General features: G+C 48.4%; 1 protein-coding gene across 1 annotated transcript; it reads left to right on the forward strand.

Moving 5' to 3' along the window:
- Positions 1-6,889: 6,889 nt before the first annotated feature.
- On the forward strand, positions 6,890-14,325 carry LOC121445900 (paired immunoglobulin-like type 2 receptor alpha; the record flags this gene model as incomplete). Its single annotated transcript, XM_041648069.1, has 3 exons — positions 6,890-6,977; positions 7,285-7,671; positions 14,204-14,325. Coding segments are annotated over exons 1-3 (597 nt in total), but the record flags the coding sequence as incomplete, so codon positions are not given.
- Positions 14,326-14,329: the final 4 nt, after the last annotated feature.

Below are 14,329 nucleotides of genomic sequence, written 5' to 3' on the forward strand. Positions count from 1 at the left end.
GCTTCTACCAAAGAGCATTCTGGGACATAAGGACAGCATACACACGGACTGATAAGGATGAAATCCAGACTGCTTTCACAGAGAAAGGTGGTGCATAGGCATTTGGCAGTGTGGCTGTAGTTGGCCCCCATATCCCCATAGGGAGTGGCACTATTAGAAGGCATAGCTTTGTTGGAGTAGGTGTGGCCTTGTTGGAGGAAGTGTGTCATTGTGTGGGTGGGCTCTCAGGTCACCTATGGTCAGTCTATGCTCAGAGTAGATGCAGTTTACTTCCTGCTCCCTGTTGATTCAGATGATAAGTCTTTGCTCCTGATCCTGCACCGTGTCTGCCTGCACGCTGCCATGTCCACCATGAAGATAATGAACTAAACCTTTGAAACTGTAAGCCATCCCAAATTAATTATTTCCTTTATAAGTATTGCCATGCTCATGGTGTCTCTTGACAGCAATAGAAACCCTAAGACAGGCGTGCTGATTCAGATCCACCAATCACAGCCCTGCACAGATGCAGCTCTTATTCCATCAGTGACAAGTCTCAAATGTGTGTCAACCATGGGATTTTCCTGAGTCATTGGAAAACTGTCCCATCCCCATGGGACTAGCTGAAGGTAGGAGGGGTGATGGAGAAGTCACCAAGGCTTCTCACGACTAAAGTAGAGACTCCTGGGTCAGCTGTGAGATGTCTGCTGTGGTGTAACTGGATCCAAGCCTCTGAGGCTGACCTCAGCAGCAGCCGTGGTCACAGTGATCTTGGCAGCTGGAGTGGTGTCTCCTCTGAGCATCCCTGAGGTGTTCACACAGGCAGGCTGCCATGGTGACTATCTGCCCAGTCATCTAAGGAACGGTTCATTCATCATCTCCTCATCCAGGTAGCTGGGCACAGAGAAGGGTTCTCATGGATGTTACTCCAATGACCATGTGAATTGATATGTTAGTTTCCCTTGTTCAAAACAGAGGAATAACAAAGGGGCCCACAGCAAAGAATAACACAAAATCAGCATTCTCAACAACATTTAGGACAAACTCCCTTAAGGTGAAGGGAACAGGACTGTTCTAAAGGGAGCAGGCATGAGGTCTAGCAGGGCTACCAGTGATTAGGATTCATGTTCCCCAGCCAGAGTCAGTCAGTAACAAAAAGTACTAGAGGAATCCGGGCATAGTGGCATAAGCCTGTAATCCCAATGATTGACAGGTAGAGAGAGCAAGATTAGGAATTGGAAGCTATCATTCGTACCTATAGAATCTGAAGCCAGGCCGGGCGGTGGTGGCGCACGCCTTTAATCCCAGCACTCGGGAGGCAGAGGCAGGCGGATCTCTGTGAGTTCGAGACCAGCCTGGTCTACAGAGCTAGTTCCAGGACAGGCTCCAAAACCACAGAGAAACCCTGTCTCGACAAACCAAAAAAAAAAAAAAAATGAATCTGAAGCCAGCCTGGACTACATGAGACTCTGTCTTAAAACCAACAAACCAAAGCTAACCAAAACTCCAAACAGCAGAGAGAGGTCATGGAGGCAGGTCATCACAGTTCACTTTGGTTTGAGACAAGAACTTGAAGACCTAACCAATTCTCCGTTCCATTCATTGAAATAATTTTTGTGACTATTAAGAGTCTCATTAAGTAATACAGAAAGTTGAAGAGGAGATTGAGAGTTTCTCAGTTTCTGTGACCTCAAACTCAGTGACATGTGAGTCCTTCCTTTGCCTTGGCTATCTGCAGAATCTGGGAGACTTCATACAAGAAGAGTATGGGCTAAATTGGTCACCCCACCACTCACTGTACTTTAGGACACGGTAGAGAATCTCTTCTGGGGGCTCCCCCTCTACAAGGGTGCAGGGAGGTGCTCATGCTGAGGTTGGGAGATGAAGATGATGATGTCATGCTAGGGGAGAAAGAAGGGTTCAGATGGGGGTGGGGCAACGGTGCTACTGTAAAGTCCTAGTGCAGCCTGAGTGTCCTGTCTACACCACAGGTCATCATCCTCCACCCTCTCTCAAGAATCACCTCAACTCTCTCAGGACCCAGTCTGGATGTCTCCTTGCATGATATGTCTGCATCTCTATTCAGGTACATATGTGTGCAAGCGTGTGCTCACCTATGTGGAGGCCAGCGGACAACCTCAGGCGTTACAACTCAGGACACATTCCACCTTGGATTTCTTTGCTTGTTTTGGATTTTTTTTTTTTTTGAGCGACTGATGACCTGGAACTGGATATATAGACTAGGCTAGGCTCAAACTCACTGAGATCCACTTGTGTTTGCCTCTGACTCTGCCTCTGTCTCCCCAAAGCTGGAATTAAAGGCATGGACCACCATGTCTAGCCCCCTTTAAGTTTTAACTTTTAAAATTACACTTATTCATTCTGCGGGTGAAGGACACACTTGTGCTATAGCCTGAGCAGCAGCCAGGTTCTAACACTGCAGTCTGACACTCCCCATGGTCACCTGTGCACAAAAGCCCCATGTGTGCACACTACAGACCCAGGCTGCTCTTCCACAGACAGTGTCCCTCCTCTTTGAAAGTGTCATGGCTGCAGGGTCCAGTTACTGCTTGGGGGAAACATGGTTCTCACTGCAGGAGACTGATTACAGCATCCTGGACAGAAACCATCCCTCAGCAGGGTCCCTGTGGGAATCTACTAAGTCCAGGACTTGAAACTGAACAGAGCACATGTCTTGGGATTCAGGGGCCAGCAGGTGGCAGCAGTGACGTTGAGCACCTATAGAGCCCTCCAGAATCTGCTGTATAAAAATGCTGGACTTAGCCAGGCAGCGGTGGTACATACATTTAATCCCAGCACTAGGGAGGCAGAGACAGGTGAATTTGAAGGCATCCTGGTGTGCAGAGCAAATTCCAAGACAGGCACCAAAGCTACAGAGAAACCCTGTCTCAAAAACAAACAAACAAACAAACAAACAAAAATGCTGGAGTCCAGCAGCTGACATAGGTCAGGCCTAATGAGGGAAACCCCTGTTAGAGACTCTGCAATTGGGTGATGATGGAGGAAGGTCATTGGCTAATAAAGGAACTGCCTTGGCCCATTTTATTGTTTAGAAGATAGGTGGGAGGAGTAAACAGAACAGGATACTGGGAGGAAGAGGAAGTGAGCTCAGAGAGACTCCACAGCTCTCCTCTCAGGAGCAGACGCCTCAGAGAGACGCCATGCTCCCGGCTCCTGGGCAGACACACATGATGAAGCTCTGACCCAGGATGGACTAGAATCTTCCCGGTAAGCACACCTAGGGGCGCTACACAGATGATTAGAAATGGGCTAAATTAATATGTGAGAATTAGCCTAGAAGAGGCTAGATAGAAATGGGCCAAGCAGTGATTAAAAGAATATAGTGTCCGTGTAATTATTTCAGGGCATAAGCTAGCCGAGCAGGCAGCCAGGGTGCTGGGAATGCAACCCCGCCGCTCCTATTTCAACAGGGTGACTTTTACCCACATATACCAGACAGTAGGGCAAGACCAGATGAAGTCTGGAAGTGAAGCTTGGATGCTGCATCTGCACAGACATTTGGAGACCTAGAATCCTGGACCTACAGGAGAAGGACTAGACCACGTATTTCTGTAAACACAACAGAAGGCTTGTAGACTTGGTGGTCGATTGATGGGACCCAACTGCCCATCACCCATGGTGAGACACCCTGGTTCTTGTTTGAGGCCTCTGGCTTCCCTGTTCCCTTGATGTTACCTCAGGCTCCCGGTTCCCTTGTCCCCTTCCCAGTTGTCACCTCTCCACACAGGCCCGAAGGTTCTTCAGAGCAATGTCCCCATTTTCATGATGTGGCTGCTCTGTTCTCTGATCCTTGCCTCTCCTCGGTAACAGAAGTAACTTCAGTCCCATGCACTGGGAGCGCTGAGACCCGGCCTGGGCACTGTGTTGCTGTTACCCGTGCGTCTTTCACAAGGTCCTGCAGGAGCTGGGACTCTGTGCTTCGCTGTTGCTCACAACCTTGCTCTGGCCGTGTTTGTTCAGGATAAGGACTTGGAAGGCAGGTGCTGGATGATCAGCTCAGAGAGGTGCCTTGCATGTAGTGTGTGTGAGAGCATGTGTGTGCGCGCGCATGTGTACACACGCGCTCAGGCACATGCAAGTACATGTGTTTGGAAGTGTGTGCTCATGCATGTGGAGACTAGAGAGCAACGTCCCCTTTACTGCTCCAGACACCGTGTACCTGGACATTTTGTTTTGTTTTGTTGATTTGTTGTGTTGTTTGTTTTCTGTGTTGCTTTTTTTTTGTTTTGTTTTGTTTTGTTTTTCGAGACAGGGTTTCTCTGTAGCTTTGGAGCCTGTCCTGGAACTAGCTCTTATAGACCAGGCTGGCCTCAAACTCACAGAGGTCTGCCTGCCTCTGCCTCCCAAGTGCTGGGATTACAGGCGTGTGCCACCACCGCCCGGCTCTTTGTTTGCCTTTTATTATTCTTGTTTTTGTGGGTTTGTTTTGTTTTTGTTTGGTCTCACTCTATAGTCCTGGTTGATCTGGAACTCAATATACAGATTCACGCTAGCAGATGTCCTCGGGCCTCTGCCTCCCATATACTGGAAAGAAGGTGTGTGCCACCATGTCCACCTCAATTTTTTAAATTATATTCACCTATTTTTTCTGTGGGTCAGGGCACACTCATGTTGCAGCCTGAACAGCAGCAGCCAGGTTCTAACACTGTAACCTGACACTCCCCATGGTCATATGTATGCGAAAGCCCCATGTGTGCACCCCACAGCCCCAGGCTGCTCGTCCAAAGAAAGTGGCCCTCCTCTGTGAAAGCATCATGGCTGCAGGGTCCAGTCACTGCTATTGAGGAAAACTGGGTTCTAACTACAGGAAAATGATTACAGCCTGCTGGACAGAAATCATCCCACAGCAGGGTCCCTATAGGAAACAACTGAGTCCAGGATTTGAAATTAGAACAGAGTTCATGATTTGGGATTGAGGGGCCAGCAGGTGGCAGCAGTGAGGCTGAGCACAGGGACAGCTGAAATCCTGAAGGACCAACAGTGTACAAAAATGCTGGAGACCAGCAGCTGGTACATGGCAACGTCATCGGGCCCAGGCCTTCCTTGAGAGACTTAGAAATGGGGTGACCCTCACCCACACACCCTAGACAGTAGAGCAAGGCCAGATGAAACCTGGAGATGAGTACATAGGATCAGGAGGCCCCTCTCACTCCTCACTGAGACTAAAGACTAGGTTCATCTGGAAGAGTGCTTACCTGCCCGGTGTGCTCAGTAGTCATCCTCGGCTACATAACAAGTTCAAGGCCCAGCCTGGGCTACATGGACCCAATCCAATAAGGGTGGACTTTGTGACAGACATGATAGGCCCAGTCCCCTTTCCCGACTGATGGACTGTTTGGGCCTAAATCATCCCAAAGGTTGTGTGCTCAGTGTCTCCAACGAAAGGATGGATACAGAAGCATGTCCATGTGCAGCAGGAAGTGAGGCCATGAGAGCTGGTGCCTGTATCAGAGGACCATGGGGACTGTGAGGAAGGCAGAGAAAGCAGACATGACAGAGGGTGGCTGCATAGTCAACTGCAGGGAAGCATGGAGAAGGCAGTCAGTGCCTGGAGATCTAAGAGAATGGGAGGTCGCCTCTGCACACGTCACTCCGGGAAAATGATGCCACTTGCTCTGGTCCAATCACATCTTCCTGCCCTTCAGGAAACTGATGACACCTTGTCATGAGAAAGGGTGGGACAACCTCCTACAGAACCAGCCCTGAGCACACCACAGACTCGGCCCCCACCTCTCACCCATACACCCCAGCCACAGTCCAGCTGTGTCCACTCTCAGAGATGTCCCAGACAATATATCAAAATGACACATTGCTGCTCTGAGCTTTCTTTCCCATTTCATGCAAAGAAGGTTCTAAAACAGCCATAGTTAGAGGGAATCACTCAAGTGTTTTGTGGGAAAAGCCTCATGGGAGCCCAGCTGCAGATCTGTGGCCTTGACAGGAGTTCACAGGCTGCACCGAGAAGGCAGCCGGAAGTCAGTGTGAAATGGAGGAATACAAGAACTCAATGGGACTGAAGTTACCTGTCCTGGTCCAGTCATGTGACATATGCCAGGCCTTCTCTGATCCTTGGTTTCTGCTTCTGAGTGTGTGTTAAGGGTGGTGGGAGGCAGAACGGCTCATTCAGAAGCTAGAGTAGCGTGGGAGTCACTGTCGAGGTGAGGGGGACAATCACCCAGGAAGCCCAGGGAAGGCACAGACTCGGCAGCAGCAAGCAGTCAGGGCGAGAGTGTCCATGGGGCATTGCTTTTCCTGGGGTGCTGTGAAGAGTCCCTGAAAGGGAACAAGAGGGCAAAGAGCAGATGAAGGAGGGGTCACCATACTAGGGCTGGAGACTGAATGTGTTTCCTCATCGCCTCCTTTCTCATTGTGTCTGAAGTGAGCAGAAACTTACCACTTATTACCATGATCATTAGAGAGAAAGACACAGACAACCAGCATGAGGGGAGCCATAGTGAGAAACAGACTGAGGGGAGGGCAGGAGTGGAGGAAATGGGAGCTGAGGAAACAGTGATTGTAGCTGCATAGGGAATGGGAAAGACTGCTTGAGACAGGAGGTCAAGGTGGAAGAGAGGAGAGCCCGGAATGCAGAGGTCAAGGCTGTTTCTTCCAGCAAAAAATGGGGGCTGAGCTCACGGGCACAGTCATCTTCTCAGAGACCACAAGGGCAGTTCTTTTGTAACACGGGAAAGAAGAAGCCAGAATGATAAAGGAAGTTGTTGGCCACAAGGAGGTGGAGATGAGGAGGTCCTGCCTCCACTCAGTCCTCCACATGAGAAGACCCAGGGAATGTGGATCACTTTACCCTGATTCTCTCTTGACTCCTTAGTACCCGAGGATCCCTCCACGGGGCCTCCTCTCCTTCCCGATGGCTCTGCTGGTCTCATTTCCTGTCGGAATTCCAGATATGGCCTGGGTCCTGCTTCTGCTGCTGCCAGCAGGCTGCCTGCAATCAGGTGAGTGGTGGGGACCTCACTACTGGGGACTTAACCACAGGAGGGGTGAGTGGGGCTGGGAAGAGTCGGCTGGCATGTGGAGAGGTGACTGCTCTAGGAGCCAGCCTGCCCTCTGTGCCCCAAGAGAAAGCTCATCCTCAGTGTTGGTCCAGCCCAACCTTTCCCCATCTGTCCTGTCTCATATAGGACAGTAGAACATAAGGACAGTCCTCCCCTGTGTCCCACTCCTGCCTATGGATGATGGCTCAGGAAGCTCTGGGTTGTCCATTCCATCCCTAAAGTGGCTTCAGATTCTCCTCATCCTCAGGGAATCCAGCAGGATCCAGAAAAGTAAATGACTTTGGTGTCAACCAACAAGCACACATCTCTGGTGTCCAGGGCGACTTCATGGAGATCCACTTCTCCTTCTACTTCCCCTGGGAGTTGGCACCGGATCCACAGATGAGGATTCTCTGGAGATGGCAGCACTTCCATGGGGAATTGATCTACGACTCTTCCTCGGGTTTCATCCATGAGCATTTCAAGGACCGGCTCATCCTGAACTGGACACAGCCTCAGACATCCGGAGTCCTCAGAATCCTGGACTTAAAGGAGAAGGATCAGACAGTGTACTTCGGCAGAGTTTGTTTGAAAACGACAAAGCGCATGGAAGTTTTTCAGTCGATTGAAGGGACCCAACTCACCATCACCCGTGGTAAGTACATCCCAGGTCAGCCCTGGTGGCTCTGACTTCCTCATACCATAGATGTTATTAGAGATCCGACATTTCTGATCCTTCCCACAGATTCTCTCTTGTGTGTTCTGTCCCCTCCTTAGAGCTCTGCCATCTTTCTCTTTCCTCTTCCCCACAACCATCCACAAGCTTTAACTGCTCTCTCTGAGATGCCCCCTCACTATGCCCTCAGATCCCACCCCACTCCCGCGCCTCAGCTCTTCCCAGATGCCTAGTCTCCTACTCCTTTCTCCCAACTACACTACTGCCTTTATCACCTCTGCCCTTTCTACCAGAAATCCCTGTGGGTGTGGCCTCTCCAGGACGGAGCAGCCTTCACTTGGTGCTGTCAGGGTCTCCGTTAATTCCCGGTTTACACAATATCTCGTGCTTTCCACAGAGGGTGCTTTGGGTCCCCATGTATGCCCCTCCACCTCTGGGTCCCCCTACTTCTCTAAGACACAGCTCTCACCTCTCCTGCTCCAGTTTCATTTTCCCCTCCCTCAGTTCCCTCTTCTCCCTCACGTTCTCACCATGATCAGGTCTTCTGGTTGCTTCACCTCCTCTGTGGAAGCTGTGACTTCAGCTTCCACCCAGAGTGCACTCAGGCCCAGCCTAGTCACCGTGTGGGCATTCCCCTGCCACCTGTCACCACTGCTGAGCACTTTCATGTCTCATGGTCATTTTACAGAGAGACACAGAGACCAGCAGAATTCAACCCCTGCCCCAGGTCATGCTGGTGACCAACAGAACCCACAAGGACCCTTTACATCCTAGCGTCTCTCAAACAGTAGACTCTGCTGGAGTTCACTCTATTGTTTGCCTCCTTCTATCTTTATTTCATGATGTAAGCATACATGTATGTGCTTGTGTGCTTGTGTGTGTGTGTGTGTGTGTGTGTGTGTGTTTGTGTGTACACATGCCCCTTTTTGTGCATGGGAAGGCCAGAGTGCAGCACTGGGAATCCTCCTCTAGTAAGACCGACTTTATTCCCTTGAGGCAGGGTCTCTCACTGAACCTGGAGCTCACTGTTCTGGGCTAGGCTGAAGGGCTATGAAGCTGCATTGATCCTCTTGTCCCCATCTCCCATGGTGTTGCGTTTACAGGGGCTCACATGGCCTGAATTACAAATAAGATGTATGATATCTGAGGAAGGAACAACTAAGGTTAATGTCTGACACACACACACAAACACAAATACATACACGCAAGCACCACTATGTTGTGTTAAAATTTAATAAAAATAAATATCTAAAAAATAAAATATAAAATTAACAGCCAAATGATAATCAATTATCTCTAATTGCATTGCCAGTTCTCAGGGTAAGGTGATAAATGGGTTTGTCCCTTCCAGGTTAGACCCACCTGCCTCTCCCTGGCCAACCACTCCTCATCTTAACCCCTGTGCTGGCTTAGGATAAAGTCCACAGCCAGAGCTGGCCAGGCCGCCTTATGTCTGCATTTCCTGTGCCTCCTACACGTTTCCCTAAATGGCCTTTTCTGAGATCTCTGTTCTTCTCAGCCTCCTCCCTCTTCCTCCTTTCCTAATTTCTCCTGGCCCTCAACATAATCTGTAGGTGCTTGGTAGAAATCTCAATTTAAGGAAGCCATGCCTGTCTCTGCTTCAGTCAGATACACCATGGTTTCTTCTTTAGCAGGACTTCATATGGTCCCTAAGGCCACTTGCATGCTAGACCAGGGCTCTGCCATTGAGTTAACACCTCATAGCCACTATGGATTCTTCCATCAGTATTTCTACATTTAATTCATTAACTAAATATTCCTGCCCATTGTTCGTAAAATGTCAAAATTAATGATAAAAAGACATGTTTTTTCTTTTGATCTCTTAAGACAGAGTCTCATGTAGCCCAGGTTACCCTCAAACTTGCTATATGGCTAAGGATGACCTTGAACTCGGGACCCTTCCCCTGTGCTGGGATCACTAGGGTGTGTCACCACTCCTGTGTGCTGCCTGAGATGGGACTCAAGGCCTCGCGCACACTAGGCAAGCTCTCTACCAACTGAGCTACATCCACAGACCCCAAAAGAATTGTGTTTATCCGACCAAAATTCCCACATTTAGTGCCAAGAAATCACAATCAGAGAAATAGTTAAAATAAGTACTGAGAAAGAACCCTGTGATTGGTTTATTTTTTTTACATAATTTCATTTTTTGTGTCAAATTCAATAATACTTTCCTTTGCAATTTTTCTTTTTCATATCTAAGCAAAAGACCCTTGGTGATCTATCTCTTTCTCTCTCTCTCTCTCTCTCTCTCTCTCTCTCTCTCTCAAAATAGATTCTTCTCTCATACAATACATCCAAACCACAGTTTCCCCTCCCTTCACTCCTTCATTCTCCTACATTCACCCTCTCCCCCAAATCAATCAACATCCTCCACCTGTTTCATCATCAGAAAACAGCAGACCTCTCCAAGAAACAACACTCAAACTGGACAAAGCAAGACACAACAACACATGGCAAAATCCTGCTATCAAGAGAGGCTGGACAAGACAACCCAATAGGAGCAAAAGAGTGCCAAGAGCTGGCAAAATAGTCAGAAACACACCCACTCCCACTATTAGGAGTCCCACAAAAACAGCAAGCTAACAGCCGTAAATACACTGATCTGGTTTTTAAATTCTCTTGTAGAACAGCATGAATTTCTGGCCTGTCTATCCCATTCTGTTCCACTGTGTCTTCATTTTTAATTGTACTTCCTGTTTGTGTGCACAGGCATGTGGGTGTCTCAGTGGCAGGGTCAGATGACTTTGGGAGTCAGTACTCTCCTTCCAACTTGCGTTGAGGCAGGGTCTCCTCCTGTTGTGTCTTCTCACCATGGAGTGCAAGATGGCTGCCCAGACAGCCTCCCTGTGATTCTCCCAGGTCTGCTCCTGTCTCTCCAAAGCAGGGCTGCGGTTGCAGATGCTCACCACATCTGGATTTTTATGTGGGTTCGGAGGGAACAAAAGTCACAGCAGGTGTTAACTCTATTAAGTCTGATTCTTTACTTTTATTAATTTTTTAAATTTATGTGTAGGTGTATGCCACTGTGGTTACATATTTACATGCATGTGTCTGTGTGGACATACATGTGGAGGCCAGGTAAAAACCTCGGAAACTTGTCCCTCATCACATTATGCCTTTCAATTCTTTCTCTTTCTTTCTTTCTTTCTCTTTCTTTTATCTTTTGTCCATCTTCTTTTATGGAGGGGTGTCTTTCTCTGGTCTGGGCTAGGCCAGCTGGCAGTGAGCCCCAGATCCCGTCTTCCCTCTGCAGTGCTGGGATTACATGGAGACCGGCAGATGTCCCTGGGGATTCAACCTAGGTCTTTGTGCTTCAGAGGTGTCCTAGTTGGAGTTTCTATTGCTGTGATAAACACCGTGATCAAAGCACTGGGGAGGAAAAGGTTCATTGTGGCTTCCACACGCCTATCACATTCCATCATCAGGAGAAGGCTGGGCAGGAATTCCAGGCAGGAACCTGGAAGAGGAACTGAAGCAGAAGCCATGGAGGAGGGCTGATTAATGGGCTTGCTCAGCCTGCTTTGATTACAGCATCCAGGACCACCAGCCCAGACATGGCACCACCCTCAGTTAACTGTGCCCTCGCACATCAATCAGAGCAAGAAAATGTCCTACAGACTTACCTATGGGCAATCTGATGGAGGCATTTTCTCAGCTGAGGTCCCCTTCCCAGATAACTACAGCTTTGTCAAATTGACACAATAACTAACCAGAGCACAGGGCAAGTGCTTTCTGGACTGAGCCATCTCCTCAGTTGCTGACCTGCCTTTTCTCCTCTCGGGACTGCACTTCCTTAGTGACTCTAACCTTATCCATGACAGCGGCCGATGAGACTCCTTCCCTCTCAGTCATTACTGAATCACTGTACTTCCAACAACTTTGTTTTTTGTTTTGTTCTTTTGGGACATTCTGGGAAAGAAGGCAATATATATGTATACACATATATACACACACATATGTATACACACACACTTGCCTACACTCCCTGCCAAAATTAGGATAGCAAAGAAAATTCGTTATATAAAAAAATCTGGGGGGCTGGAGAGATGGCTCAGTGGTTAAGAGCATTACCTGCTCTTCCAAAGGTCCTGAGTTCAATTCCCAGCAACCACATGGTGGCTCACAACCATCTGTAATGAGGTCTGGTGCGCTCTTCTGGCCTGCAGGCATACAGACAGAACATTGTATACATAATAAATAAATAAATATTTTAAAAAAAAGAAAAAAAACATCTGGGAATGAATGGTAGTGGTGGCTGCTCTGCAAACTGAATGCGCTGTAAGTCACAGGAGCACATATTGCTGAGTTCAAATGATATATCATACATTACATACATTTATACCTGAGGCAGGGTCTTACTTTGTAGCCCTAGCTGGCCAAGAACTTGCTATGAGGACTAGATGGGCCTTGAACTCAGAGATCTACCTGTCTGTGCCTCTCGAATGTTGGGGTTTAAGGTGTCCTCCACCACAGTCAGTTTTAAAGTGATTTTTTAAGTGGAGTGGTACAAACCTGTGATCCCAGTGGAAGGTGGAGGCGAAGAGATCAGGAGTCTAAGGTCATTAGCTACACAGCAAGTTCAAGGCCAGTCTGGGCTACATGGACTCCATCTATAAATAAATGTTAAGAATGGTTAAGAGCAGTGGCTTTGGGATTTTGAGGATCAAAGTTCAAATCCCATCACCAACGAAGGAAGCTGGGTGTCCCTGCATATGCTGTGATACCAAGGAGGTGGAGGCAGGATGTAGTGAGGAGGCGAGCAGGCCTGCTTTCCATCCACCCGGCTCCCGCATGGTTATCTTTACTCCTGAAATAACAACACACAAATTGTATTCATTTAAACACTGCCTGGCCCGTTAGTTTCAGCCTCTTATTGGCTAACTCTCACATTTTGATTTACCCATTTCTAATAATGTGTGTAGCACCACGATGCAGTAGCTTACCAGGAAAGATTCAGCATGTCTGACCTGGTGGCTGGCTCCATGGCATCTGACCCAGAGAGGAGAGGCATGGAGATTGCCTCACTTCCCTCTTCCTCCCAGCATTCTGTTCTGTCTGCTCCACCCACCTAAGAGCTGGCCAATCAAATGGCCAAGGCAGTTTCTTTATTAACCAATGAAATCAACACAAAACAGAAGACCCTCCCACAGCAAGAGGACTTCAGACTTTGTTGGCTTTCAGCCTACCTGATGCTTGAGCCCCCATTTCATAGAGAGATGCTGCTCCTGAGAAAGAGAAGGAGATTGTTGCAAGAGGACACAGAAGCCTCTTCTGTCCCCACATGCATATTCAGGAGCACATCTTTATCCTCCGTGGGGGGGAAGTGTGCACTCATGTGCATGCATGTGAGTAGGTGAGTATATGTAAACTCACACAGACACATACTATATACAACAAAAACTGGCAAAAGATTTTTAGTAGCATTTGCTTATTTAAAAATTTCATACACTTTACAATACAAAATCTATATTGAAAGCGAGCGGCATCTTCTGCAATAGGTTCTTACCCTGTAGTTGGGGTGGGCAACGAAGAGCAATGTCAACAGTCTGTGTGGGACCGAGATTCTGAACCTCGCTCACCGATAACACATAGGGAGGCAAGGCAGGCCTGGCACTGAGAATTTGTTCAATAACTCACGTCTAAGGAGCAGCCTTGTCCACCCTGGCCGGCTACTTCTGCTCTAACAAGGACTGTTACTAGAAAATGACTGTTTAGATCTGTGTAACTTAGAGATTGCTCTTTGTAAGGGATGACATGAGCGTCTGAGGACGTTCCCACCAGGAAGTAGAGTTGTCATTGCTCACCCCATCTCAGCCTCAGCATCTGTTCCCTTCTTCCTGTGTGAGCTTCTAAGAGCTGTTCCCCATCCCGCATCCCCCAAAGGAGACAGGATACCCATGTCCATGTGTCCACTCCCCCATCCAAGAAGAACTCACTCTTTTCTTGAGTGTAGGGTCCAAGCCTGGGCCCTGGCAGTGCTAACAAGCCAGGCTTAGCCACCTGTCCTCAACAGTACAATTAGAGAGACGGGTCACAGTGAAAAGCAGAGGAAAGAGGCTTGCTCAGTATGACCAGATTGGAAAGAGGAACAATCTAGTGACAAACCCCCAATTCCATATTTGGGATTTTGACAGGCCCTGTCAAGAGGTTTGGGCTTAAATAAAAGGCAAGACATATGAATAGCCAAGCCGTCCCAGTTCTGCTGTGGCCCCGCCCACAGTGAGCCATCATCCTGTCTCCAGTCTTTCCTGCAAGGTGATCTGAGAAGCTGTCAGAACTCTGTGAACTCTCTGGTAAACTAGTTCTTTTGCTAGATGGCTCCAGGCTTCATCCTTTTCCTTCTCCCAGCTTGAGACTCCTTGGGTGACTCCAGTTCCTTGGAATCCATTGCTTCAGTATCTGACGGCAAAGAGTGCTGTAGAGGCTTCTCTAGAATCTTTATTCCTACTGGGGAAGTTCCATGCTGACTTTCTTTATATCTTCCCAGTCTCCAGGACCACCTCTCCAAGCCCCACTACTGCAACTTCTGAAGGCCAGATGAGCAGGAATAAGACCCTAGATCTGGGAACCGGAGTTGGGGTGGCAGTGGCTGCTGCTGTACTTCTGGCTGGGG

The sequence above is a fragment of the Microtus oregoni genome, unplaced genomic scaffold (genome assembly GCF_018167655.1).
Source record: "Microtus oregoni isolate MIOR12 unplaced genomic scaffold, Mior012 000003F_ref0000135, whole genome shotgun sequence".
NCBI lineage: Eukaryota > Metazoa > Chordata > Mammalia > Rodentia > Cricetidae > Microtus > Microtus oregoni.